General features: G+C 44.1%; 1 protein-coding gene across 3 annotated transcripts in view; it reads left to right on the top strand.

The window, feature by feature from the left end:
• pak1 (p21 protein (Cdc42/Rac)-activated kinase 1) overlaps positions 1–27,788 on the top strand; it is a 219,584-nt gene that overhangs the window by 112,387 nt on the left and 79,409 nt on the right. For all 3 annotated transcript variants that reach the window (XM_038817721.1, XM_038817722.1, XM_038817723.1), the window contains exon 2: positions 1,470–1,678. In XM_038817721.1, coding sequence (XP_038673649.1) covers positions 1,492–1,678 — 187 coding nt within the window. In that variant the 5' untranslated portion in view covers positions 1,470–1,491. The remainder of the gene's footprint in view (positions 1–1,469; positions 1,679–27,788) is intronic.

Raw genomic sequence — 27,788 nt, 5'->3', positions numbered from 1 at the left:
TATGTGACATTGCATCATAGTTGCATCAGAATCATAACAACCCTTTGCAGGATCCTCACCGGTGTTGGAGAAAGGAGTCGTCCTCTCACACCAATCTGATTCAAATCAAGCTCCAGTCCTGGATATGAAAAAAAGACGCACTCCAATTTGTATCCTTGCTCTACCCATGTTTCTCTGTCTCTCTCGGACCTAATAATTTTTTTTTTCTTTTTAAAAATAAATTTAGAGTACCTAATTAATTTTTTCCAATTAAGAGCAATTTAGTGTGGCCAATCCACCTAACCTGCACACGAAACCCACGCAAACACGGGGAGAATGTGCACACGGACAGTGACCCAGAGCCGGGATCAAACCTGGAATCCCGGCGCCGTGAGGCAGCAATGCTAACCACTTTGCCACCGTGCTGCCCTTCGGACCTCATAAATGATCAAATTTATAATTAACAAAATATATATATTTGTCATTTAAGTGCGTTGGAACTGCTGCATTTTCCACACTATTATATGTTCCCTGCCCAAGATCTACAGCGTGACCACCCTGTGTTACTAGACTGTCCATAGAGTCTCTAAATATAAAGGTGGCATTCAGATAAAATGGTCTACTGTCATGGGAGTGCCCCTTTAAGAAATGTTTTTGTCTTATCACATGGCTTCAGTGATGTGATTGTGTGGGTGGAGCTGGGCTGTGGCTCTGTGTTTTACTTTCGTTTTGAGTTTGGACTGATTTTTTTTGAACTGCACGGGTTGAAAGAAGTGTCTTTCTATCTTCATTTTAAAAGCTGTTTTCAGACTACTTGATAACTTAAAAGAGATAATTGCTTTCTAGAAGGAATTCAAACCGGCTGTTTGTAAAGGGAAACAAGAGTATCAGCAACAAGTCTTATACCAGTAAGAGTGACAGGTGCTGGGCCACACCTTTGAAAAGGGGTTTCTGGATTTACTTGATTTTGTTATTGAATTGGAACAGTTAAGGTGGAATTCACCAAGGGTTATACATGGATTACTGTAGCTGTGTGGGGTCTTTATGTTTGTAGTTGATATAAATTCTTACTGTGTGTGTTTGTACAAATGTTAACTAAATTCTTAGAATAAAGCTTTTTTTTGATTAAAAGCGCCTCAGAACTCTGTTGACCAATACCTGAAAGGCAAGCTCTTGTGCTCATTGAAACCAAAGTCAATAAACAGTTAGAGGTCAGGTGCACTCCATAATATACTTTGGGGTTTTCTAAACCGTGGCCCATAACACGACTCCAGGTGAAAATAGTCTTGCTTCTAATTTAATTTAATTTGTCAAAGTTTAAAGGGGACTTGCAAACATGCTGTTTCATCCTAATTTGAAATTCTGACTTTTCTGTCTGTCTCTCTCTCTCCCACATACCTGTGCTCATAACTGATATATTTTTTCCCGAGTAGTTGGGAGGAAAAAAAAGCAATCACAAACCTACAACCTTGCTGTCTTTGTTTTCGCAGTGATAGGGAGTGGTGACTGAAGATGTCCGATAATGGCGAAGTGGAAGATAAGCCTCCAGCCCCGCCCATGAGGAACACCAGCACCATGATTGGTGGGGGCAGCAAAGACTCTGGGAACCTAAACCATGGCTCCAAACCGCTTCCCTTGGCTCCTGAAGAAAAGAAAAGGAAAGACCGGCTCAGGTTCTTCCCCGGAGCAGGCGACAAAAGTAACCAAGATTTCTTTATTTATTTTTAAACTTGCCTTCTGAACATTTCCGTTTCTCGTGTTGTGTGTCTTTAAAGACTCGGTTACTGAAATTATTTTGTTTTCCAATTGTGCAATTTTTCTGCTTTGTCATAAATTTGTTTAGAGGTATATGGCAAGAGAGACAAGTGGCATTCCATAAAAATTATTTGTAGTGTTGGTCCGATAGGACCATGGGAATAGGAGCAGGCCATTTAACCCTGCCCCCCCCCCCTCCCCCGCTGCTTACACCATACCTGTCAACAATATAGGTATGCTATTCTCAGCAGGTCTGACAGCATCTGTGGAGAGAAAACAGAGCTAACGTTTCGTCATCCATGATTTGAAACGTTAGCTCTGTTTTCTCTCCACAGATGCTGTCAGAGCTGCTGAGATTTTCCAGCATTTTCTGTTTTTGTTTCAGATTCCAGCATCCGCAGTAATCTGCTTTTATTTTCATTCACCTGAGGAAGGAGCAGTGCTCTGAAAGCTAGTGTTTGAAACAAACCTGTTGGACTTTAAGCTGGTGTTGTAAGACTTCTTACTGTGCTCACCCCAGCCCAACGCCGGCATCTCCACATCATGGCTTTTATTTTAGGGAACTTATTCATTAGGCTGAAGGCCTCCACCAGATGACGACTATCGGGGGGGGGGGGGGGGGGGGGGGGGGGCAGCATAGGGTGGAGTTGCATTCAATCACATTACGACCAAACATTATTTACTCAGCTCCTCCTCCCTTATTTATCCTTTTCTTAACAAAGTTCTTCCATCTCCATCTTGAAGTCTCCAATTGATCCCCAGCATCTCAAACTGTGAAAGATGATTCCAGATTTCTATTTCATTTTGTGTGAAAAAATACTGGGTGATTTCCCTCCTAAATAACCTTGTTCTAATTTTAAGATTGTCTCCTTGTTCTTTATTTCCTTCACCAGGGTATTTTTTTTTGTCTGTATCTGCCCTATTAAATTATTTTTAGTACCTTGAACAGCTCAGTCAAATCACCTCAAAAACTCCCACTTGCAAAATAATACAAACCAGGTTTATGCAGTCTTCCTTTGGCATTGTTTAGATTAAGGGTTCTCAACTGAATTTTATGGGGCATAATATTTTTTAAATCACTTTCTGCCCCCTCCCATCCTTTCCCTCACTCCACTCTAGAATTGTGTTGAATGCTTCATAATGCCATTAATGTTGTCTGCTGCAGTGATCTTACCAAGGTAGTGTATTTCACCACTGTCACTTTTTTGATTAACACATTCTGGCTGACTTCCTTCTATAGTCTCAATTTCCATGAATCTTTTAGCACAATGGTTGATTTTCCTAGATCTTATACTGTGAGATGGGTGATGGTGTGAAAATTCTGTGTTCAAAGTTGTCATTCCAATAAGCTGATTAATGCTTTCATTAATGTAGCACTCACTCTACCAAGAAGTATGTGTCTCTGTCACCCAGTGAGATGAAACTGAGACTTTTTTGCTCTCCCTACGCCAATTAAGCTGTCAACACTTGGATGTCTGTGTCCCTACATGAATGAATGAAATCCTGCAGTTGATACAATAAGTCAACTTAGTCCTCCTGTTTAACATAGCAGTCCTGGTCCGGCTGCTATGAAATCCATGGTAGCAATCCAGAGGTTTTCTTCCCACATGGAGCATGCTCTTAATCTCATTTGAGCCACCAAGAATGTATCGATTTGGAACGTTTCCCATGCAATTTTTACCCCACTGCTCTGATGCACCGCAGTGGAATACCAGTGCACCTGGGAATCATTTCTCTGGTCATCGGCCCTGCTTGACAGAGTAAGATCTGAAGAATAAAGTTACACAAGAACGAATAAATATATGAAGCCTTGAAAAAGCGTTTGTTGCTCAATTATGGTACAAATGGGAGCCTGGCTGCTACTCTAACCAGTCATTTGGTTGAAAAGCTATAACACAATTATTGAAACTGAAAATATGTTCCTATTTATCAGTTTGGCAAAGTGCCATTTTATTATAAGAAAAATGAATATACTTTTGAATGGGCCAGAGTTTTCTATCTTGGGAAGTAGGGCAGCAAGGTTAAATCCATTCTATCCTTGTTACTATCCGCTGTGAAGACTTGTAGAATTCGAGATTGGATTGTTTATTGTCACGTGTACCGAGGTACAGTGAAAAGCATTGTTCTGCGTGCAGCTCAAACAGATCATTCCATACATCAAAAGAAAATACATGATAGGGCAAACATATATATATATATATACATACACAATGTGAATATATAGGCACGGGCATCGACTGAAGCATACAGGAGTGTAGTACTACTCAGTAGAGAAGATGTGTGATCAGATCAGTCCATAAGAGGGTTGTTTAGGATTCTGGTCATAGTGGGGAGGAAGCTGCTTTTGAATCTGTTAGTGTATTTGTATTTTTGTATCTCCTGCCCAATGGAAGAGGTTGGAAGAGTGAGTAAGCTAGGCGGCAAGGGTCTTTGATTATGCTGCCTGCTTTCCGAAGGGAATAAAAATAAGCAGCTTTTTATGTCGCAACAGATAAAGCGGTCATCAGGCATTGCAACCTGATGCTGCAAGGGCTGTTCCATGCTGGTTATTTGAATAATAAAGTATATTCATCGCCTTTAGCCGTTGAACATTTCCTTTGTTCCCTGTATTGTGTTTCAGCTTTTCCTGACTTTATTTTAACAATTAGTAATACAGCTGCAATCTTTGTTTTTCTGAACTTTCACCTTCTGTTCTTTCTGAGCTCCGAATGTTCTCCTTTTTGCTGCTAAAATCAAAATTCAGCTCACTCTCTCCTACATCTCTGACAATGTCTTAAAACTGAATTATTACATCAAGCAGTCTTTCAAGGCCAAAGCTTATAACCATTGAACATTGCTTCATCTAACCATTACTCCTTGAGTTGTTCTCCTGTTTTCAACTTTAATGGTTCCTTGCTATGGATCCTAACCCTTCACCAAAGTTTTGTCAATAATACAATTAAGAAAAAATATAGATGCTACAGCAGTGACATAAGGCGAATTAATTGATCAGTAGTGATTGTTATATTACTTTATAATATAATAATATATAATGTAATATATATATATTTTTTATTTTTTTATAAAATTAGAGTACCCAATTCATTTTTTCCAATTAAGGGGCAATTTATTGTGGTCAATCCACCTAGCCTGCACATTTTTGGGTTGTGGAAGCGAAACCCACGCAAACACGGGGAGAATGTGCAAACTCCACACGGACCGTGACCCAGAGCCAGGATCAAACCTGGGACCTCGGCGCCATGAGGCAGCAGGGCTAACCCACTGCGCCACCGTGCTGCCCTACGTAATATATATATTACTCTTTGAACCAGCCGAGTTGATGAAATAAACCATAGTCTTTTAGATGAAGTAATTTAATAAGTAATATAAATAATATTTGTCTGTCCTTTGTACTTAATACTCAACTAGTGAAAGAAACAAAATACAGTAAATATAACTAACTATACAATGTAATAATGAAATAACTTATAACTTCTCTCTCTCTAGCTATTCTGTGTCTTGTCTGTTCACTCTCCTGAAGCACACTCTCTCCGAAAGAGCGGGAAAGTCTTTCTTATACCATATGATAGTGAGACATCTAATGTTGAATTGACTGTACTACATTTACATACATTGATCATGCATATTGATATACAGAGATCACTACAGTGATAAGCTCAAATGTCAAGACTAATAGATCTTGCACAGTGCATTGATGTTCCTCAGTGATACATCAGACTGGTGGGATGCACATTTGTATGGAAATGTTCCCAATCTTCATATTCCTCTTGCTGTCAGATGAAATGAGGCACATGGAGCCTCACTATGGGGAATTGGGGAGGGAAAAATCTGTGGGCTGCTGCTGTGGGTTTCATGGCAGCTGAGTCAGTGGCATCCCTGTCTGCCTGGCACAGGAGGACGTGAAGAATAGTTAATGGTTTATGTTGCACGGTTATGGTAATAGTTGGAACAATCTGCCACTCTACCTCCTTGTTTGACAAAACCTGTAATAATCCTTGCACAGTTGATGAGACTAAAAGTGTGTGTTTTTATTTGTTCAGTTCCACATTCTAAATGAGGCCACCATCGACTACGAAGGCAGCTGTATGCATCATTCCATAATTTCCCTCCTTTTCACCCTTGAAAGATGGATATTTAGCTCACTTCTGGATAGTTAAATAAGTCGCCCAAACTAGAACATAGAACATAGAACAGTACAGCACAGATCAGGCCCTTCGGCCCTCAATGTTGTGCCGAGCCATGATCACCCTACTCAAACCCACGTATCCACCCTATACCCGTAACCCAACAACCCCCCCTTAACCTTACTTTTATTAGGACACTACGGGCAATTTAGCATGGCCAATCCACCTAACCCGCACATCTTTGGACTGTGGGAGGAAACCGGAGCGGTGCTATGTCTTTTCATCCGACGTCATTTCATCCAACGACACTTCGTCCACGTCTTTTGGTCCAACGTCTTTTTGTCCGCCCGTCTTTTGGTCCAACGTCACTTCGTCCAATTATCCAATTACAAATAGTTTAATTTAGTTTTTCAATGTTACTGCTCAAGGATCCTCTCCACCTATTTCGCCTCTTGAGGTTGAGTTCTGCATTTGTGCTGCTTGATCTCCAGACATTATTAAGATAAGCTGCAGGATATTCACCCATGTATGCTCCAGCGTGATGAGAGCCATTGTATCTGATGGAATATTTGATCATTTCAGACCTGTAATGTCAGAACCCACTGCCAACCAGAGGTTTTAATCACTCGACGAAAATCGAGTTTAAATCTGCTTCTTTCAGAACTGCACTCATTGTCTAAATCCAATTAGACTCCCACTTATATCTGTGTCTGTCGGAATTGTAGAATATCAAATCATCTTGTCCTCTCCCCATTATTCTCTCTCGGGTGCAGTTCTGGAAATCTAACTTTTAGGGAATTTCGGGAATTTACAATTTACATCAATTTTAAGTAATTTTGGGAATTTTAAGTAATTAGTAAACTTTTAGATTTTTTAACTGCATTTTTAGATTTTTTTAACTTTTTAACTGCATTTTTCAACTTGCATTTTACTTGCATTTTATCAATTACTTGCATTTTAGCAATTAAATTCACTTGCTGTAAATGGTTTTATACGGAGTTAATTTGCAATTGGATAATTGGACGAAGTAACGTTGGACCAAAAGACGGGCGGACAAAAAGACGTTGGACCAAAAGACGTGGATGAAGTGTCGTTGGACGAAGTGACGTCGGACGAAAAGACATGACACGAACTGGAGCACCCGGAGGAAACCCACGCACACAGGGGGAGGACGTGCAGACTCCACACAGACAGTGACCCAGCCGGGAATCGAACCTGGGACCCTGGAGCTGTGAAGCATTTATGCTAACCACCATGCTACCCTGCTGCCCCTTTTTTTTTGATTCAGGAAAAAAAACAAGGAGGTAGAGTGGCAGATTGTTCCAACTATTACCATAACCGTGCAACATAAACCATTAACTAGATGGGCTTTTTTGCTCAGTGAGAATTCTAAACTCATTAATCAATCCTCTGCCAAGTGGTCAGTTTCTCAGGCAAGGATACCATTTTTATGATGAATATGAGTATTAAAGTGTACATATTTCACAACTTGTAGCTGATTCACTTTTGCAAGGTAAGGATTGATCTGTGACTGGATACGGATCCTGTAATGGCTGCTCATCAATGCAGAACAATGAGCACTGCCCCAAAAATTAAATGTCTCTTTTTCAAATCTTAATTGCTTTTGGCTTCCTGGTCCCGGAGCCATTTAAATGAAATAAAATAACAATGGCATAAGGGGCACAGTTATTCCATAATTTGCTGTAGCTTTCTGGTGTGATATTTTGCCAGGATTGGGATGTTGCATGTAACACAGCGGCTTGGGTACAGTAGCAACATGGGTCGAGAATGACACTTTTGCATGTGACATGCTGTTCACAGTAGTGATTCTTTTGGATGATCAGTGCTTATTTTTCTGCTAAAAGTCTGATTACAGTAGGGAAGAAGCTGTTCTTGAGTCGGTTGGTATGTGACCTCAAACTTTGGTATCTTTTTCCTGACGGAAGAAGGTGGAAGAGAGTATGTCAGGGGTGCGTGGGGTCCTTAATTATGCTGGCTGCCTTTCTGAGGCAGCGGGAATTATAGATAGAGTCAATGGATGGGAGGCTGGTTTGCGTGATGGACTGGGCTACATTCACGACCTTTTATAGTTTCCTGCGATCTTGGGCAGAGCAGGCTCCATACCAAGCTGTGATACAACCAGAAATAATACTTTTTATGGTGCATCTGTAGAAGTTGGTGCGGGTCGTAGTTGACATGCCAAATTTCCTTAGTCTTCTGAGAAAGTAAAGTCGTTGGTGGGCTTTCTTAACTATAGTGTCGACATGGGGGGACCAGGACAGGCTGTTGGTGATCTGTACGTCTAAAAACATGAACCTCTCGACACTTTCTACTTTGTTCCCATTGATGTAGACAGGGGCATGTTCTTCACTACCCTTCCTGAAGTCGATGACAATCTCCTTCGTTTTGTTGACATTGAGGGAGAGATTATTGTCGTCGCACCAGTTCACCAGATTCTCTATCTCGTTCCTGTACTCTGTCTCGTCATTGTTTGAAATCCAAGATATTTTGAGCTAAGGTGAGGGCTTTCCTTGAAAGGTTTCACCTGTCCTAAAATCCAGGTAACATGCATAGCATGTGCAAGATAACAACCAACCCTTTTTTTCATAGATTATTTCAGCTACTTCTGTAACCCCAAAGGATTCTCCTTGCTTTCGGAAGGTGGCAGCATAACAATATACCAGACCCCACAAAAATGGTTCAGACCTTTTGCATTAAGCTATGTTACGATTGTGTTTTGCGCATTAATCTATTTTTCACCTTTTTTCCTCTACTGTGCTAAATTCAGTTGCATTTTCTTATAAGGTGGGGTTATGTGTGAGGGGAGTGGGGGGGAGGAAATAAACTGAAAGGGAATCTAAGGTGCCGACTTAAGTCTCCCGTCAAATGACTGGACATTTCGGAGCCTGAGCCTCCGTTTGTTGGCTGCTCCAGCAGGAATAGTGCTGTACGAGGTGCTTGAAGGGCCACTTGGATCACCATCCTGATGGGTCAGCAAGGCAGCAGAGCCATGTTTCAAGTCAAACCTGATTATTGTTGTCGCACGTTAAACTGTAGCTCCAGGTGTCCTTTCAGCAAATGGCAACATTTTGCATTTGCTTTTACGCTGACCTGAATTTTGAACAGACAATTTCTCATCACTTTCCATGTAGGTATGCAAGGGCTTGTGGCAGTGGTTGATGGCATCTTGCTGGTTGTGATCAGTCAAGCACCATTGGCTGTTGATCATCATGTCATGGATACTTGTTACACTTCCACGAAATAACATAGTAATTGGAATGCTTGGGAGGAAGCATTTAGTTGCTCAGAGGCCCATATATGTTATTTGATATAATTTCTTGTATAGCCTGCACTGTCCATCATCTGCTCTTCCAACAAAAGTCAAAACTGATCTACCACTGCAGCATTGAGGGAGAGCTGAACTGTCAAAGCTGCCATCTTCTGGATGAGCCTTAAACCGAGGCCCCATCTGGCTGCTTATGCAGATGGCAAAGATGCCACTGAGCTAACTTGAAGACGAGCAAGGGTGCTCTTCCCCCAGTGAATTGACCAATATTGCAAAAAAAAGCATTTTGGCTGAACTGTTTCCTACATTACAACAATGTCTGCACTTCCAAAAAATAACTTCTTGGGCTGTAAAGTGCTTTCAGAGGTCTGGTGATCATGACAAACGCTATCTAAGTGCAAATCGTTTCTTTTTGGAAGACCCGTTTGGAAGAGGAGGATTCCCACTGGTGCCAGTAATGATGCTGGGGGGGGCAAAAAACCTAGTCTTGGGAACCAAGTTCATGTGGAACCTTTTTTAAAAAATATGTTCATGGGGCATGGGCGCCACTTGCGCATCCCTAATTCCCTAAGAGTCAACCACATTTCTGTGGGTCTGGCGTCGCATGTAGGCCAGATCAGGTAAGGATGGCAAATTTCCTAAAGGAAATTAGTGAACCAGATGGGTTTTTACGACAATCGACCGTATCATGACTTTTAATTTCAGATTTTTATTTAATTCAAATTTCACCATCTGCAGTGGTAGGATTTGAACCTGGGTCCCCAGAGCATTACTCTGGGACTCTGGTTTCCTAGTCCAGTGAAAATGCCACCATCTCCCTACAGTGACAATAGGAAAAGAAAGCAAAACTATTCAGAGATGGCAAAAGTACAATTACCATTAAATTATTTTGGCTTTATAATGATTGCCAGATCCTTGCTGCCACCTAGCAGCAATTTAAAATGGGCATATTTGGCCTTAACATGCTGAATGGTATGCATGCCAACAAATTGAAATTCTAACAAAGAGCCTGCCTGTTTGTGATACTGTTGCAACACATGTTTAGCACACCAAGCTGGATGTGACTCATTTCATAGACACTAGACAGATGAGTGTTCCATCCTATGAGTCTGAGCTGAATATGGACCCAGACCCACCGCCCCCAAGCAGTGAAGCAAAGTCTTACTTTCAAAAACAGTTCAGGCTAACAGCCTGCTAGCAAGCCAGAAAAACGTGAGTGTAAACCAGCTTTTCCAATTTCATACAGAATAGTTGAGGGCAGGAGGGATGCTGGATGACTTGAAATGTTGTTGAGCAGCACGTGGTGTTTTACACCGTGTTCGCGAGCTGTTCTTCTCACCCACAAAGAACGGGCCGTTAAGAACAAGTTATTTCTCACTTGAGAATTTGTCAGTAACAGGGACATGCAGCTGTATATAGAGCCTGTGACAATCGCTGCCTCATGTGAACTTATAAATGGAGTTGAAGTTTCACTCGTGTAAGTTAAGACAAAATAGAACAAGCGGTAACAGCTTTTAAAGGTTAAAATCTCTTCTACCTCCCAAGCGATTATCTGAAGTTTTTCCTGTTTATCTTGTGTAAAGACAACGGTGGTATGAATTTTAGTTACGATTTTCCTTCAAATCAAAACAGAACTTGCTGTCTTCGTTGAAGTTATCCTAGGCTACTTTTTATTCTAAATCATTTTAATTCAAATCAGGGCATACAGAACAATCAAACAATCATTCAATAACAAAATATAATCCCCCTACCCGCTGGCAACAAACAGATCTGTAAACAGAGACAAGAACCGCCTCCATCTCGTCCAGAACTCCCCATCCAAGCCCCGAATGGCAAACTTGATCTTCTCCAGTTTAAGGAAACCCGTAACATCCCCCAACAATGCCGATATCGGTGGTTCCTTCGACTTCCATTCCAATAAAATTCATCTCCGGGTGATCAATGTGGCGAAAGCCACCACAGGGGCTGGTTTAGCTCACTGGGCTAAATCGCTGGCTTTTAAAGCAGACCAAGCAGGCCAGCAGCACGGTTCGATTCCCGTACCAGCCTCCCCGGACAGGCGCCGGAATGTGGCAACTAGGGGCTTTTCACAGTAACTTCATTGAAGCCTAGTCGTGACAATAAAGCGATTTCCATTTTCATCGGTACCCCTTCCCTTCCGACACCCCAATAAGTGCCTCAAGAGGTGCTGGTAACATCTCCACCCCCACAATTTTGACTAGCGTCTCAAATATAGGTTCCTAGAATCCCACTAACCATGGACATGACTAACCAGAACACACGGTTAGCTGGTCTCCCTCTAGACCTCTCACACCTATCCTCCACCTCTGCTAAGAACCCGCTCATTCGCGCTCGTGTCATATGGGCCCTATGCACCACCTTCAGGCTCATCCTAGCACATGAAGATGCAGCATTGAGGGGCAGCATGGTAGCACAGTGGTTAGCGCTGCTGCCCTAGGACCCGGTTCTGATCCGGCCCCGGGTCACTGTCTGTGTGGAGTTTGCACATTCTCCCCGTCTCTGCGTGGGTCTCACCCCCACAATCCAAAAAGATGTGCAGGGTCGGTGGATTGGTCACACTTAATTGTCCCTTAATTGGAAAAAAAATTATCGGGTACTGTCAATTTATTTTCATAAAGGGGGAGAAAAAAGCATTGAATCATGTCCTAGACTACTTTTAAGCATTAACTAACTCTTAGTTCAATTCTGTTCAACTCCCAAGTGAAAAGGTGTGATATACAGGCGATGGAGGAGGGGGGAGGGGGGGGGGGGGGGGCGTGGGGAAGTAGACTAGTTTAATGTAGTTTTGTGACTTTAAAGCTGTCGTAAACTTGCTTTATTGCAATTTCTCTCCTCTCACCGCAGGGAACAGCCTCACTTCCACTTGGATCTGCTCTCTGAGACCTGCTGTTTATAGAATTTTATTCTGTAGCTATCTATTATTCTGCTCCTCGCTACAGTCTATCAGCTCTTGTGTGCCATCTGAATGAAAGCATTTACCTAAAAAGCAGCTGTGAGCAACCTGAGCTAATTTTCACAAAAGTTGGAGTGATTTGTGCTTTCTGTATTTAAATTGCTGTACAGAAAACTCTGGTGAATTGCTAAAGCAGCTGTTCATTTCCTTTGGTGCTCTTATTTTTCCAATTTTTTTATTTTGTAAATTTTCTCAATTTTTCGTCGCAAACATGCTGCTTCATGATGAGATACGACTGTTTCGATTGTCACCCAGAGGGCCTTGTCCAAGCCTGCGTTAGTTTATGTATGAGCCGAGTGAGGCTGTAGGGCACCTCTGCTCAGACTGATCTGAATCTGGTGTGGACACACTTTCAGCAGGAACACTGAATAGGAGGGAGCGGGGCTCTTCCCCACCATGTCCTCTATTCCCACCATTTCTGGCCTGGTGCACTTGGGTTAATTGCAGCATCAGCACATATTACCCAAGGTGATGCTAGCTAACCCGGCAAACTGTGAGAATTAAGCCGAGGATGATCTTGTCATGGCTCAGTATTGCATCAGATAATGTCTTTGCACGTTGATGAATTGAGAAGCTTACACCATTTCATTTTCTAATGCCTAAAGTTTCCATTGCCCTTCCAAGCTTTCTAACTGGGAGCGTTAGTACCGCAGGCAACCTCCAACAGGGACACACTGGTGCACTCTTTACGTTCAATAATTCAGTCACGTTTTGCACAAAGTAAAATCAAAGCATGTGAGAAACACATGTTTTCATGAATTAGTAATAATGAAGAAGGTTTAACATTTTATGTGGGTTGCCTGACAGGAATGGCAGGTAACATTATAATCATGCACACAAGCTTCGGTGATCACCGGTGATGGTTACCTCTCTGGCCTTTTAAAAAGAGATGCTGTAAAAATTAATTATTCAATATAAAATTCTTGCGTTTTTCTTGTTGAATGTTTTTGCAAATGAACGAACCAGGATTAGGTAAAATTATGTTGGAGGTTGCTGTACATATGGGAATTGTGTTCAAATTTCTTTTATTAGTGTTAGGTGCATGGACAATGAAACCTTCAGACTCTCCTTTTGATTATTATGCCCGTTTAATTGATGGGTTCTTTTTGAAAAGGTGAGCGTTAGCAGAATAACGACAGGCGATCTGAAATGTAGAAGGCGAGATAGCTGGAATGGATAAAGTGAGCAGGCAAGAAGCTGGAATGGAATGTCAAGAGGACATCGCTGAAAGGGGAAATGAAATGAGGTGAAACTAATATTTATAGACAAGCGGTTTCGGCACGATATTGACGATTCATGATTCAGACTTTGCCTGTTTCAAAACAGAAGTTGGTGTCATCTGCAGCAAATTGATATTCATTTGTTGGTATAGCAGTCTCTTCTCTCTTTTTCCTCACTCCTCCTCTTCAGTCTTTATAATCTCCCCACCCTGACCCAACGGTCATGTCTGCTATAAGTCAGTCAACCGGATTACTCCTCGATACTTTCCCATTATTTGACTTGAGACAGATGATTGAAATGGAGTGAGTCAAAAGGGATACCTCTTAATTCCTCTTAATATTTCCTTTTTATGCTTAGTTTCAGTAGTAATACAGTAGTGTTTCAATGTAAAACAACTGCATGGGTCTCACCCCCACAACCCAAAAAGATTGGGATGGGTAGGTGAATTGGCCATGCTAAATTGCTCTTTAATTGGAAAAGAAAATAATTGGGTACTCTTTAAAACCAAAAAATAAAATCAAAACAACTATCGTGATCTAACGGAAAAGTTTCTAAATGTCAGGTTTTGCTGGGAGTTTCTCCCAGGCTCTGTCGGGAAGTTCCCCACCGCTATTTAACCACACAGGCCGCGATTTAACGGCTGCGTTACACCCGGCATGGATCGGGGCAAGCCGGTTAGATCGTGGGAGAGGCCGAAATTGGGATCTGTACCGGGAGCAGATCGGTTTCCGATCGAACTGGCACTCCGAGTTGGCGTGATCCAGATCACATCCAGACGTGGCGAGAAACCAGCAATCACCAATTAAAGCCAATCTCCATAGCATTAACGGGAAGGCACCCTTAGCTAATGGCCTCCTGTGATTTAACTGGCTCCCCTGTGGGAGATCACGCTGGAGTCAATTTGCACTGGTCCACACAAACGTGGACCAGGCATCACGGCACGTGGCTCCCTGGCCCTCCTCCTAGAACGTGAACACTGGTATTGCCAGGCTGGAACCTTGGCACTGCCACCCGGGCACTGCCAAGGTGCCTGGGTGACACCACAAATATGATAGAACTCCCAGGGTGGCAGTGGCCGTGTGTGCCAGGATGGCACTGTGAAGGCTCACGGCCTGAGGGGGCACTGTACCCATGAAAGAAGAGTAGAGAGGGGTGCAGGGTGTGTATGAAGGGGCCTCTGAAAGGTTGGGGGAGTGAAGGGTGGGGGTCCTGAAATGGGGTGGCCCGAAAGGGGGCGTGCAAAGCCCTGAAAAGGGGGGGGGCCCTCAGCGACCCAAGGGCAATATCACCCTTAGGGCAATAGCAACAAAATGCTAGTTTTATTCAGCATTGAATACTCCTGGGAGATGCTATTCCATGCTGACAGCCTCATGGACGTTTGGTATTTTAATGTGTTTTCACAGGTCAGGTACAGCAGTGTAATCATTTCATTTTGAGTCAGCTGTTAAGTCAATAACTGACTCTGGGGTCTCAACCCCAAAATACCCACCACTTTGATTTCAAAATCTTAAACATCTCCTCTCATTTGCCAGTACTTCCATGCATATAGCACACACGGGGATGATTCTCCCCCAAAATTTCTAAGTTAATTTGTGGTGGGTTTTTCAGGGGGTTTCCTACCGGCTCTACTGGCGAGTTTCCCACTGCTATTCAGTGACACTTAGTCACTTTTTTGGATCCTGGGAGTTCAGCCCACACTTCGGGCTGGATTCTCTGCCCAACCACGCCATTTTCCAGCCTCGACCCACCAACGGGATTCTTCGTTACGCCAGCCAGTCAATGGTGTTTCCCATTGTGGGGCAGCCCCACGCCGTCGGGAAACCCCCGGGCGCCGGCAAAACTGAGAATCACTCCGGCAGAGAATTCCGGCTTTAGAATTTAATTGAGCACTGGGGAGCTGAACTCCGAGATCGGGCCACCATTTTGAAAGGGTGCCCCGACCACTGAGTGAGCTTGTGGGTCCCCTATCCATGAACAATGTCACCCCCCCCCTCCCCCCACCATATACATGGACACTACACCACACTCCCCAAGTGAGGGCACCCTCCTTATCAGAACCCCCTTGCAGCACACCCTTTCTTCTAGGACCCATCACCCACCCATCTTCCCGTCGGTCCCTACATTCTTGCCCTACACTCCCCCACGCTTGCTCCCCCCCCCCCCCCCCCCCATTTCATGTGCACGGCTCCCCTTGCCCCTGACCCTTGGCAGAGCCACTCAGGCACCCTTGTACTCCAACCAGGCATGGTGCCAGCTGGGCAGTGCCAAAGTGCCCGTGTTCCATGGGGTAAGCCAGGTGCCACCCTGCACTTGCCCTAACCACCCTGGGGTCACCGGAGGCCCGGGAGGCCCCCCCCCCCCCCCCCCCCCCCCCCCCAAGGTGCTGTTCCGCCTGATCCACATTTGTGTGGACCAGCGCTAATTGGCACCTAGGTGCAGCCTCCCAGGGGAGGCCAAAGAATCGAGCGAGGCTGCTAGACCCCATGCAGGTAGGTTGTAAGTAGGCTTACGGCCTACTTCTGAGAGCGTCATTCGGTCCTGCCCATTTCACAGTACTTTGGAGAATCCCGGGAGGCGCGGAGCCTGTTGAGAGGCTGCTAGAGGCCTCTCCTGGCATTCTCCAGCCACGTTGCGCTCAAGCGCGATCTCAATGTGGTTGGAGCTTTGCACCCAAGGTCTTTGCATCCTTATTGCATTGGCCCAGTTGACAAAACCATACCTCAAGAAATCATCTTTGTACTGCTTTGTTCCCAAGTTAAACTTCTTCTTTGTAGGCTGTTACCTGAAGGCCCAGGAGCCCTGTACAGAGCTAACACTAGCACTGCTCTGTTCTGCCCTGGATTCTCCTGCGCAGCTCTCTCCAGCAGATTCAGAATTAAGATCCTGGCCAGTAGGTACTCTGCCTATTTGTGTCTGTGGCTGTCTCTTTCTTGGAACAAAATGATTCATCTTCGCAGTCTTGCTTGCTCGTAGGCAGAGAATGGAAGAAGCTCTCCATCGTGATTTTGTACCAAAAACACACGCGTACAGGTGCTTGACGTCAAGTGTACGCGCAGGGCATGTGATCTGCTCACTGCTGCCGCTTATAGCTGGAAGACTGAACACCGCCTCATTTTGTTCCCCTTTAAAAGGCGGCAGCGCAGCTCTTCTCAACAAAAGTGCTGGTAACCGCTGCTTGTCCCGCGATTGAGACCACAGTGGGATCAGTCTGTGACGCACCCACGGGTCATGACCTACACTTTGAAAAACCCTGGGTTATGGACCTACATATTCGTTCTGTTCTTCCCAATTATTGCTGTGTGATACAGCATAAAACAAGTTGCACAGATTTGAATTGAAAACTTGTGTATGTTTAATTCTTTTCTAGCTTTATAATTGCCTTAAATCCTGTGTGGAAATTCGATTAATGTCAGATCTCTTCCAAATTATTTCAGACTGTTATGATCTGAAATGCACTACCCAAAGGGAGGTGAAACTACATTCAATTTTCATGGAAAAGTAGCTATATAGTTGAATTGGATCAATTGTATGGTTATGGGAAAGGAGCATGGGGAGAGGTACTAATTGGATAACTCTTCCAAATTGGCCAATAATAGCTTCATGTGAAGGAGTTAAAACCACTATTAAGGCAAGTTGTCCAGAAATCTGCTGCAATAACAATAACCGTAGGTTAAACAATTGCACTCCCTGATCCTCCCCAGTGGCGAATTCATAAGTTTTGCTCGAGAAATAAGAAGACCTTTCATGTATATGGCATCTTTTGTGACTAGAGGATATCCCAAAGCACTTAACAGCCAATTAAGCAGTGTTACTGCAAGGGAATGAGGGAAAAAAAGGGGAAATGGTAAAAAGAGGCAATTATAGGCTCTTGATCTGAATGCTGTACCGGCTGAGGTTATTCATGAAGGCTCCGCCTGCTCAACCTTGCCCTTGCCTGAGGTGTGATGACCCCCAGGTTAAATCACCACCAGTCAGCTCTCCCCCTCAAAGGGGAAAGCAGCCTCTGGTCTTCTGGGACTACGGTGACCTTTAGTTTACTTTTACAATCTGAATGCACCATGAGATGGGATAATTTATACACCAATATGATAATCACTGCAAAGATCTGGTTGCAAGATGACCCAGGCAGGGACCTGAATATTCAAGAGATTTGACATTTCTGAAAATGAGTTGACGTAGCGACGTTAGCTCTGTTCAGTAGTGAGAAATGATCTTGGTTCATAAAATCAAGATGTGAAAATAAAAATCTCTTATTGTCACAAGTACGCTTCAAATGAAGTTACTGTGAAAAGGCCCTCATCACCACATTCCGACGCCTTTTCGAGGAGGCTGGTATGGGAATTGAACCGTGCTGCTGGCCTGCCTTGGTCTGCTTTCAAAGCCAGCGATTTAGCCCTGTGCTAAACCAGTCCCAGAATGTAGAATCGGGTGCCGGAGTGTGGCAACTAGGAGTTTTTACAGTAACTTCATTGCAGTGTTAATGTAAGCCTACTTGTGACAAGAAAAAATTATTATTATAATGTATTCAGGAAAGCTTCTTAGAACAATATGTTCGCGAACCAGCTACGGCACATGCTATTTTATACTGGGTAATGGTTAATGATACAGGGTTAATGACACCTCTTAAAGAATCCTGGACAAAAGAAAATTACTGTGGATGCTGGAATATGAAACCAAAGAGAAAAAGCTGGAAAATCTCAGCAGGTCTGGCAGCATCTGTAGGTAGAGAAAAGAGCTAACGTTTCGAATCCAGATGACCCTTTGTCAAAGCCGAGTTCAATCCCGGCCCTAGGTCACTGCCCATGTGGAGTTTGCACATTCTTCCCGTGTCTGCGCGAGTCTCACCCCCACACTCAAAGACATGTAGGGTAGGTAGATTGACCACTCTAAAATTGCCCCTTAATTGGAATTTAAAAAAAAACTGTAACTAGTGGAGAGCCGCAGGAATCCGTGCTGGGGCCTCAGCTATTTACAATCTATATTAATGACTTGGATGATCGGGGCAGTCTGAATTATCACGAATTTGCTGGCGATGCAGAGTGAGTGGGCACAAATTTGGTACATGGACTGATGGAGCACAATGTGGGAAATGTTTCCACATTGGCAGGAAGAATAGAAAAGCAGAATATTATTTAAACCAAGAGAGATTGCAGAATGTTGTGGTACAGAGGAATGAGTGTCCCCGTACCTGAATCACAAAATAGTTTCTTTTAAAAAGTTCATGCAGATACAGCAAGTAATTAGGAATGTGAATAGATTGTTGGTCCTTATTGCAAGGGTATGGCGTATTCAAAACAAGCAATTCTTGCTGCAACTGCACAGGACCACTCCTGTGGAACTGAACCTGGAGTAGTATGTACAGTTTTGGTCTCCTTACTTGAGGGATTAATACTTGCATTGGAAGCAGTTGAGAGGTTGACTCAGTTGATTCCTGGAAAGAAGGGATGAAATAAGAATGAAATGAAATGAAATGAGAATGAAATGAAATGAAATTAAAATCGTTTATTGTCACAAGGAGGCTTCAATGAAGTTACTGTGAAAAGCCCCTAGTTGCCACATTCCGGCAACTGTTCGGGGAGGCTGGTACGGGAATCGAACCGTGCTGCTGGCTTGCCTTGGTCTGCTTTCAAAGCCAGCGATTTAGCCCTCTACTAAACAGCCCCAGATTATTTTATGATTATTGATTCACCTCCTCGAAGACCCACCCACCACAATCCCTATTTAATGCATTATACTTAACTTGGAACCTGCATGGAGGGGGCAGTTAAGTCTTGTCGAAAACGCACTGATGCTTCTATTCTGCAATTTTACCATATTTGAAATATTTTGGAGTCACATGACCGTTGGCTTGCCATGCTTATCTAACATCTGATATTGAAATGAGCAGGAATTTTCTCCCAATTAAATATTGGGAAGGCTGAATCTATTTCTCTTTGGCCCCACCACAACTCTGCCCCATAGCCACCGGCACCATCCTCGTCCTTGACCACTGAGGCTGGACCGCACTGTACCCTTGGTATTCTATATCACTATCTTTCCACTTCCTCACCAAGACTGCCCATTTCATCCCTGTAATATCATCCATCTCCGCCTATCCTTCAGCCTATCCACCGCTGGAACCCTCAAAGCGTGCTTTGTTGCTCCCAGACTCCATTAGTTAAATGATCTCCTGGCTGGCCTTCCATTCTCTATAGGTTTCATATGATCTAAAATTGTTGCCTGCAGCAATATATGCCAGATCTTGTTTGCTCATCACCCCAAGATCACCGCCCTGCATTGCCTTTGGTTAAGCCAATGTCGCTATTTTAAAATTGTCAGCCCGTTGGGAAATGAAAGATGTGGAGTAAATGCGAGTTCTTCAATTTTTATCCACGCAAAGGCTATGAACCAACGTCTCCGGTCATTGAAAGTGCAGAGGGAAAATCATTGATAAATGAGGGTAGCACAGTGGTTAGCACCGTGGCTTCACAGCGCCAAGGTCCCCGGTTTGATTCCCCGCTGGGTCACTCTCTGTGTGGAGTCTGCACGTTCTCCCAGTGTCTGCGTGGGTTTCCTCCAGGTGCTCTGGTTTCCTCCCACAGTCCAAAGACGTGCAGGTTAGGTAGATTGGACATGCTAAATTGCCCTTAGTGTCCAAAAAGGTTCGGTGGGGTTATTGGGTTGGGGGATAGGTTTGAAGCGAGGGTTTAAGTGGGTCAGTGCAGACTCGATGGGCCGAATAGCCGCCTCCTGCACTGTATGGTCTATGCTTCCAGGGTTCTTTAAATTACTTTGAGTACAAATGGCATTGTTCGGACAAGGCCACCTTTTATGTATTCTGGTGATAGCTGCTGTGGTGCCAAGAAGTCCAGCATCCTGATTCTTTTCAGTGCCTGTCCACGTCTGACTTTCACTGCTGCTTTTGTAATGATGCGTTTTAATGCAGTGTTGTTATAAATGCTGGTCACAGTTTTTAGGCGTTAAGGCTTTGCATCAATTGAAGTCGAGTAGCCAAAACTGGCTTTGGGTTAACCCTAGCCTGTTGACTGTCATAGAGTCATACAGTGATACAGTACAGAAGAGGCCCTTCAGCCCTTCGAGCCTTACCAGCAAAATTACACTCAATCTAAACTAATTCCACTTTCCAGAACCAGGCCATAGTCTTGAATGTTGAGACATTTCAAGTGCTCATCCACATACTTTTTGTAATAAATAATAGTAAATAAATGAGTCTTTATTTGTGTCACAAGTAGGCTTATATTAACACTGCAATGAAGTTACTGTGAAAAGCCCCTAGTCTCCACATTCCGGCGCCTGTTCAGGTATACAGAGGGAGAATTCAGAATGTCCAATTTATCTAACAAGCACGTCTTTGGACTGTGGGAGGAAACCAGAGCACCCGGAGGAAACCCACGCAGACACTGGGAGAACGTGCAGACTCTGCACAGACAGTGGCCCAAGCCGGGAATCGAATCAGGTCCCTGGTGCTGTGAAGCAACAGTGCTAACCACTGTGAGGTTTCCCGCCTCTACTACCCTCCTAGACAGTGCATTCCAGACTCCCACCACTCTGTGTGAAAAAGAAATCCTCAAATCCCCATTAAACCTCCTTCCCCTCACCTTAAAATTATACCCCCTCGTTATTACCCTTCATCTGAGGGGGAACAGCTGCTTCCTATCTACCCCATCCATACCCCTTCATAGTTCAAATGCTCCACCCCGGTGAATCTCCTCTACAGTGCAATCACATCCTTACTATAATTAGGTGACCAGAACTGTGCACAGTACTCCAGCTTTGGCATAACCAACGTTCTGTACAGCTCCAACATAACCCCTCTGCTCTTATAGGGCGGGATTCTCCCCTACCCGGCAGGGTGGGCCATACCGGTGCTGAGGATTGGCGTGGACCACTCCGCACTTTCAGGGGCAAGGCCGGCGCCGGCGGGCTTGGCGCCGCGCCAACCGGTGCCGGAGGGCCTCCGCCAGCCAGCGCGAGTTGCGCATGCGCAGGAGCGCCAGCGTGTGCTGGCGTCATCTCAGCGCATGCGCAGAGGGGTTCTTCTCCGTGCCAGACATGGTGGAACGTTACATCGGCACAGAGGGATCGATGCACCCCGATCACAGGCCAGGCAACCGTCAGATCTCTTTCCTCCCCCCCCCCCCCCCCCCCCCCCCCGGCCCCGTGCCGCTGCCAACGGCCCCCCCGGCCGGCAGCGGGGCGGGATTCACGCCAGGCCGGAGAATCGGAGAAACCCGGCCATAATCAATGCCATGATTGATAAAGGCAAGTGTCCCGTATGTTTTTTAACTACTCTAATGACCTGTGCTGCTGCCGTCAGGGATCTGTGGACAAGCATCTCAAGATCCCTCTGTTCCTCTGAGCTTCCTAGTGCTCTGCCATTCATTGAATGCTCCCTAGTCTTGATACTTCTTTCAAAGTGCACTTTTCAGGGTTACATTCCATCTGCCACTGATCTGTCCATCTGACCAACATAAGACCTTCTTCCTTACTATTAACCAATCTTTGTTTCACCCGCAAACTTACTCATCAGCACCCCCCCCCCCCCCCCTCCCCCCCCTCCCTTCCCCCACACGATCATCTATATTGGTTATATATATATCACAAACAATAATGGCGTGCACACAAATACCTGTGGTGCGCCACTGGACACTGGCCTCCAGTCACACAAACAGCCTTCTACCGCCACCATCTGTCTTCTACCACTAAGCCAGTTTAGGATCCAATTTGCCAAGTTACCCTGGATCCCATTAACTTTTACCTTTTATCAGTCTTCCTTGTGGGAGAAATCCACTAAAATCCATATATGTGGATTGTGTGTGCTCCCATGTAGGTTTTTTGCTTATTTCCCCAACAGGAACAATTAAATTGCGTTTCTGGCTCGATGTTAGCGTGGATATTTTACGTACAAACGCATGCCAGTTTAAGGCATAACATTTTGTAGAATGTGTATGCTTTCAAAACCTTGAATAGATTTGTAATTGCAGTCTGCCTTCCAATTCTCTGGGCATTGCAATGCACTTTAAACAGCTTCTCGAGTGCAGCTACTGTTTTGTAAGCAGCCAATTTCACATGCGATAATGACTAGTTAGTCCATTTTTCCAGTAACTGCGGGGTTAACTCTGACCAGATTTTCTACATTACAACATTTCACTTCGCAACTACATTCAAAAATAGCATTTTTGGAACATCGCAAGCTCATGAAAGATGCTATGTAAATAAGAGTTCCAATTCTGGCGAACAGTCATATTGGGCTCAACGTTAACTCAACCAGACCTGCTGAGTTTCTCCTGCACCTTCTGTACGTTTTTCAGATCTCCACCATCTGCAGTATTTTGTTATATAAATGCCAGTCTTTCCCAGGCCACCCGGAGCACTTTTGCTTCTCTCACAATGCTGCGAAACAGCCAGATGGGGCCTCAATTTAACAGCTTGGGTGAAGTATTCTTCAATGCTGGTGTGGGCTGAATTATGCTCAAGTCCATTGGTGGAGTGCCATCAGTTACCTAGATCCACAGCTCTGCAGTTCCCTCCCTAAGACTCGAGCTCTCTTTCCTCCTTTAAGACCCACTTTTTGACCAGCGTTTGATCACCTGTCTTAATTATCTCCCTCTATGGCCAAACATTGTGTGATGATCGCTCCTGTGAAGTGCCTTGAAGTGTTTCAGAATCTTAAAGGCACTGTATAATGCAAGTTGTTGTTTAGCCCCTCAATAGCTGTTGCCAATTCCCACACCCTGGTCTGCACCCAACGAAGCGGACAGTCCTGGGATCTCATCATTTAGGATGACTAGTTTCCTCCCATCTCCTCAAGTTGCTAGCTTTTCCTGCAGCACAGTTCCATTTCACATTGGTGGTTTTCGGAGGCCATTCAGCATCGTGAATGTAGAGAGTGGTGATCAAAAAAGCTGTTTCACACACGAGAGAATTACAGCTGTGCTCAAAATAAATGTGCACTTTTCAGGACGGAAAGTGATTTGATGCTGAGGACAGTAATGTGCCAGTTGCTTCCCTTATAATTGTAGCATAGTGGTTAGCACTGTTGCTTCATAGCTCTAGGGTCCCAGGTTCCATTCCCGGTTTGGGTCACTGTCTGTGCGGAGTTTGCACGTTCTCCCCGTGTCAGCGTGGGTTTCCTCCGGGTGCTCCGGTTTCCCCCCACAAGTCCCGAAAGACGTGCTTGTTAGGTGAATTGGACATTTTGAATTCTCCCTTAGTGTACCGGAACAGGTGCCAGAGTGTGGGGACTAGGGATTTTCATGGTAACTTCATTGCAGTGTTTATGTAAGCCTATTTGTGACAATAAAGATTATTATTATTATTAATAATCACGTTTTTGGGCTTCTGCAGTGGTAGTGTCTTTACTGCAACGTTGTGGGAAGCTAATATTGATCAAATTAACCAAATCCCTCCACTCCATCCCACCTGCCAAGAAGACTGTTTGAGACTTTTTTAAACAACATTGATGATTCATCAATCGATAGAAGCAGGACATTTTAATTCTAAATGCTTGCATTAACAATTATATTTTAACCAACTGTAGTATATCAGTGCTTGCTGTGCTTCCAGTGTGTGAGTTGGCAGTGCTTAAAGTATTATTCATCTATTTGGCCCTGTTCTGGTCTCCAAAATTGCTCTTTCACATCTTAGCCAAGGGTGTGTCTGGAAGGAAGTCCAGATCTAAAGGGGATTGACTTAGAGCACTCTGGGAAACCAATTCTCGAGCACACAGTTAGAAGCCTTTGTCTATTTAGAAGTTAAAGTTGCCCATGGGTTTGGGTGCGGGGTTGGGGTGGGGTGGTGGTGAACAAAAGGGAATCAAATACAGATGTTTTAAGATATTGAGTGCTCATTACTGTAAGATTACAGTATTTTTCCAACACATAGTATTTTTAATAAAAAAAATTTAAAATTAGAGTATCCAGTTCCATTTTTCCAATTAAGGGGCAATTTAGCGTGGCCAATTCACCTACCCTGCACATCTTTGGTTGTGGGGGTGAGACCCACGCAGACGCGGGGAGAATGTGCAAACTCCACATGGACAATGACCCGGGGCTGGGATAGAACCACTGTGCTGCCCTGAACACACAGCATTTTAAGTCTGCTGAAACCCAATCTTCACCCTTCGTAGTTCTTCTTTGACAATCTTTGGCCACATCACTTTTCTGAAGTCAGAAAGAGCTCTTGCATCTGCTGTCTTGCTTTCTTTGTGCCAAACATTTATATTCTTCTCAGGAACTCCTTGTTCTCTATAAAATCCAAATCTGTCCAACTGTTGTAATTTCACTGCACTAATCACCGTTGATGTGTTCCTTCCAATGCTGCACTATCTGGTTGTCTGCTGATTTCTGTTGACTTTATATTCAACATTGGAATGGAATTTGCTGAGTGCCCATGTGAATAGCATAAGCGGACTGTTAAATGTACCAATTTCTGTAACATATGAGTGCCAGATGAGGGCACCCCCAGCAATGAATGTCAGTTGCAGTTTGCCCAAGAAAATAATCCTTCTATCAACTAACATGACTTTATTTGTTCCAATTCTGTCCCATTTTTAATAATTCATGGGATATGAACATCACGAGCAAAGCCAGCATCTATTACTGGTTCTAATTGCCCTTGGGAAGGTGACATCATAGATTTACATTGCAGAAGGAGGCTATTCGGCCCATCGAGTCTGCACCGGCCCTTTGGAAAGGGCACCTCCACCTATTCCTGTAACTCAGTAACCCCACCCAATTCAAAATGACCAATCCACCGAACCTGCACATCTTTGGACTATGGGAGGAAACCGGAACACCCGGAGGAAACCCATGCAGACGTGGGGAGAACGTGCAAACTCTGCACAGACATTGACCCAAGCCGGGAATCAAACCTGGGATGGTGAGCTCTCTTCTTGAAGCATTGCATTCAATGTGGTGGAGGTACTCCCATAGTCCTGTTAACCCAGGAGTTCTAGGATTTTGACCCAGTGGTGATGAAGGAACGGCGATATTTTTCCAAGTCAGGATAGGGTATGAGCCGGAGGAGGTGGCGTTCCAATGCTCCTGCTGCCTTTGTCCTTGGCGAGTTGTGTAGTGCATCTTGTAGATGGTGCGTCGGTGATATAAGGCACATTCTTGATCATTAACATTCAATGAACGCAAAAACTTTGGATGAGATGCATGTGTGTTATCTAGATGAGTTAGTTTGTGTTACTAAGGGACCATGGAGAGGGAGGAATCGATTAAGCTGCTGCATTACCTTTGCTGTTAATTTTTCATCTCAAATTGCTCTCCTTGCATCATCTGTGATACGGATCTTGGAGACTGGATTCTGGATCTGGGATGGTTCAAAAAACACTCCCAAAATACAATCTGAGTTTGAAGGAACAAAGCCCTATTTTGGTACTGTGAGTTTTTTCACATTCCAAATCAACATCACACAAGAATTTCACACGTTCATCATCTGACTTGACTGAGATGCCAGTAACAGCGCTGACATAAAAGTTCCTCTCGGGAAAATAGGTTTTAAAATACTTTCAGTTTATACTTTATTATCATAAACTGAGACATTTCCATTATTCCTCCATAAGAGAATACGATTCCAGTCACTATAAAAGAAAAGGATAGATGTTGTAACTTAAAAGACCCATAACTCATGTAAACTGCAGCTTTTAAATGAATTATGGTATGTTTTTTTCATCTGACCAAAAGTAAACTGGGAATTCTAATGCCACCACAGGAGTGCACAAGGTTAATTCGACTGCAGATTCCGGGTTGAATAATATTTGTGCGCTATGCCTGCACAATGGTCTAGTTACCCAAGTGACTGAGCACTTTTTAATTAAAAACAACTATTTACATTGAACTTTCAATTTAAGACAACAATGGGGTTGTGAAAGTAATTGAACAGTGAGAGATGAGAGCTGTCTGGAGCTCTCTCCAGCAGTTTTCATGCATAAGAGTCATTACTCATTGAGTGCAGCATGTCTGTGATATACAGTAACAGCTGTGGGCCAGTGCGTAATGCGCTTTCCTCCGAGTCAACAAGAGTTCAAGTCCCACCCCAGAGTCTTAAATACATAATCTAGGTTGATGCAGTAGTTCAGTGCTAAGGAGCGCTACACTGTCAGAGCTGCCACCTTTCAGGTGAAATGGTGTTTTGTTTCAATTTAAAGAATCCAATTCGTTTTTAAAAAATTAATGGGCAATTTATCATGGCCAATCCACATCTTTGGGTTGCGGGGGTGAGCCCCACGCAAACACGGGGAGAATGTGCAAACTCCATGCAGCCAGTGACCCAGGACCGGGATTGAACCCGGGTCCGCGGCGTCGTGAAGCAGCAGTGCTAACCACTGCGCCACCGTGCCGCCCCCTTTCAGATATAATGTTAACCGAGGCTTCGTCAGCCCAATGAAGTGGGTATAAAAGATCGCAAAACACTATTTTCAAGAAGATCAGAAAAGTTCTCCCTGGTCTCCTGACCAACATTTATCCCTAATTGATATTGAAAACATCATTTGTTTAATTCCTGTTTGTGAGAGCTTGCAGTGCACAGATAGATTGCTGCATTTCTTATTTTGCAGGGAGTTGGTAGCGGTTTATCACTGGATTAATAGCCCACAGGAACATGGGTTCAAATCATACCACGGCAGCTGGTGGGATATAAATGCAATTAATTATAAATTTAAATTGAAAGTTAGTAAAAAATAATCTTTATTGTCACAAATAGGCTTACATTAACACTGCAATGAAGTTACTGTGGAAAGCCCCTCGTTGCCATGTTCCGGCGCCTGTTTGGGTACACTGAGGAAGAATTCAGAATGTCCAATTCAACTAACAGCACGTCTTTTTGGAACTTATGAAAACCGGAGCACCCGGAGGAAACCCACGCAGACACTGGGAGAACGTGCAGACTCCGCACTGTGCCGCCCATGTGTCCGTTATGGTGACCATGAAACTTGCCATGGATTGTCTCAGAAACCAATTTGGTTCACTAATGCCCTTTCGGGAAGGAAACCTGCCGTCCTTACCTGGTCTGGCCGACATGTGACTCCAGACCCCCAGCAATGTGATTGACTTTTGACTGTCCTCTGAAATGGCCAAGCAAGTCAGCATACATGCACCAGATGGACTGCTGCAGTTCAAGAAGGTGGCTCGCAACCACCTTCTCTAGAGCAATTGGGATTGGGCAACAAATGCTGGCCTCGTCGGTCTCAGCCACATCTCATGAATGATTAATGTCAGTGATTGTGCTTTAAAACCATTTAATCAGTAATCAGACACTTGGGATGTCCTAAAGCTTGTCAAAATTGCAGTGTAAATGCATTTCCGTTTTCTATTTGACCACAGTAGCTTCCTGCTTCTGGGCAAAGAAAGTCTTAATTTGATGAATAGAAGATGTACAACTAGAATTGCTCTTAAAATATAGGCTGGAGCTAGCTCATAGATGGGACATGTTTGAGCGAGAC

This window comes from Scyliorhinus canicula, chromosome 14 (assembly GCF_902713615.1).
Source record: "Scyliorhinus canicula chromosome 14, sScyCan1.1, whole genome shotgun sequence".
Lineage (NCBI taxonomy): Eukaryota > Metazoa > Chordata > Chondrichthyes > Carcharhiniformes > Scyliorhinidae > Scyliorhinus > Scyliorhinus canicula.
This window is presented reverse-complemented; position numbering and strand designations above follow the sequence as displayed.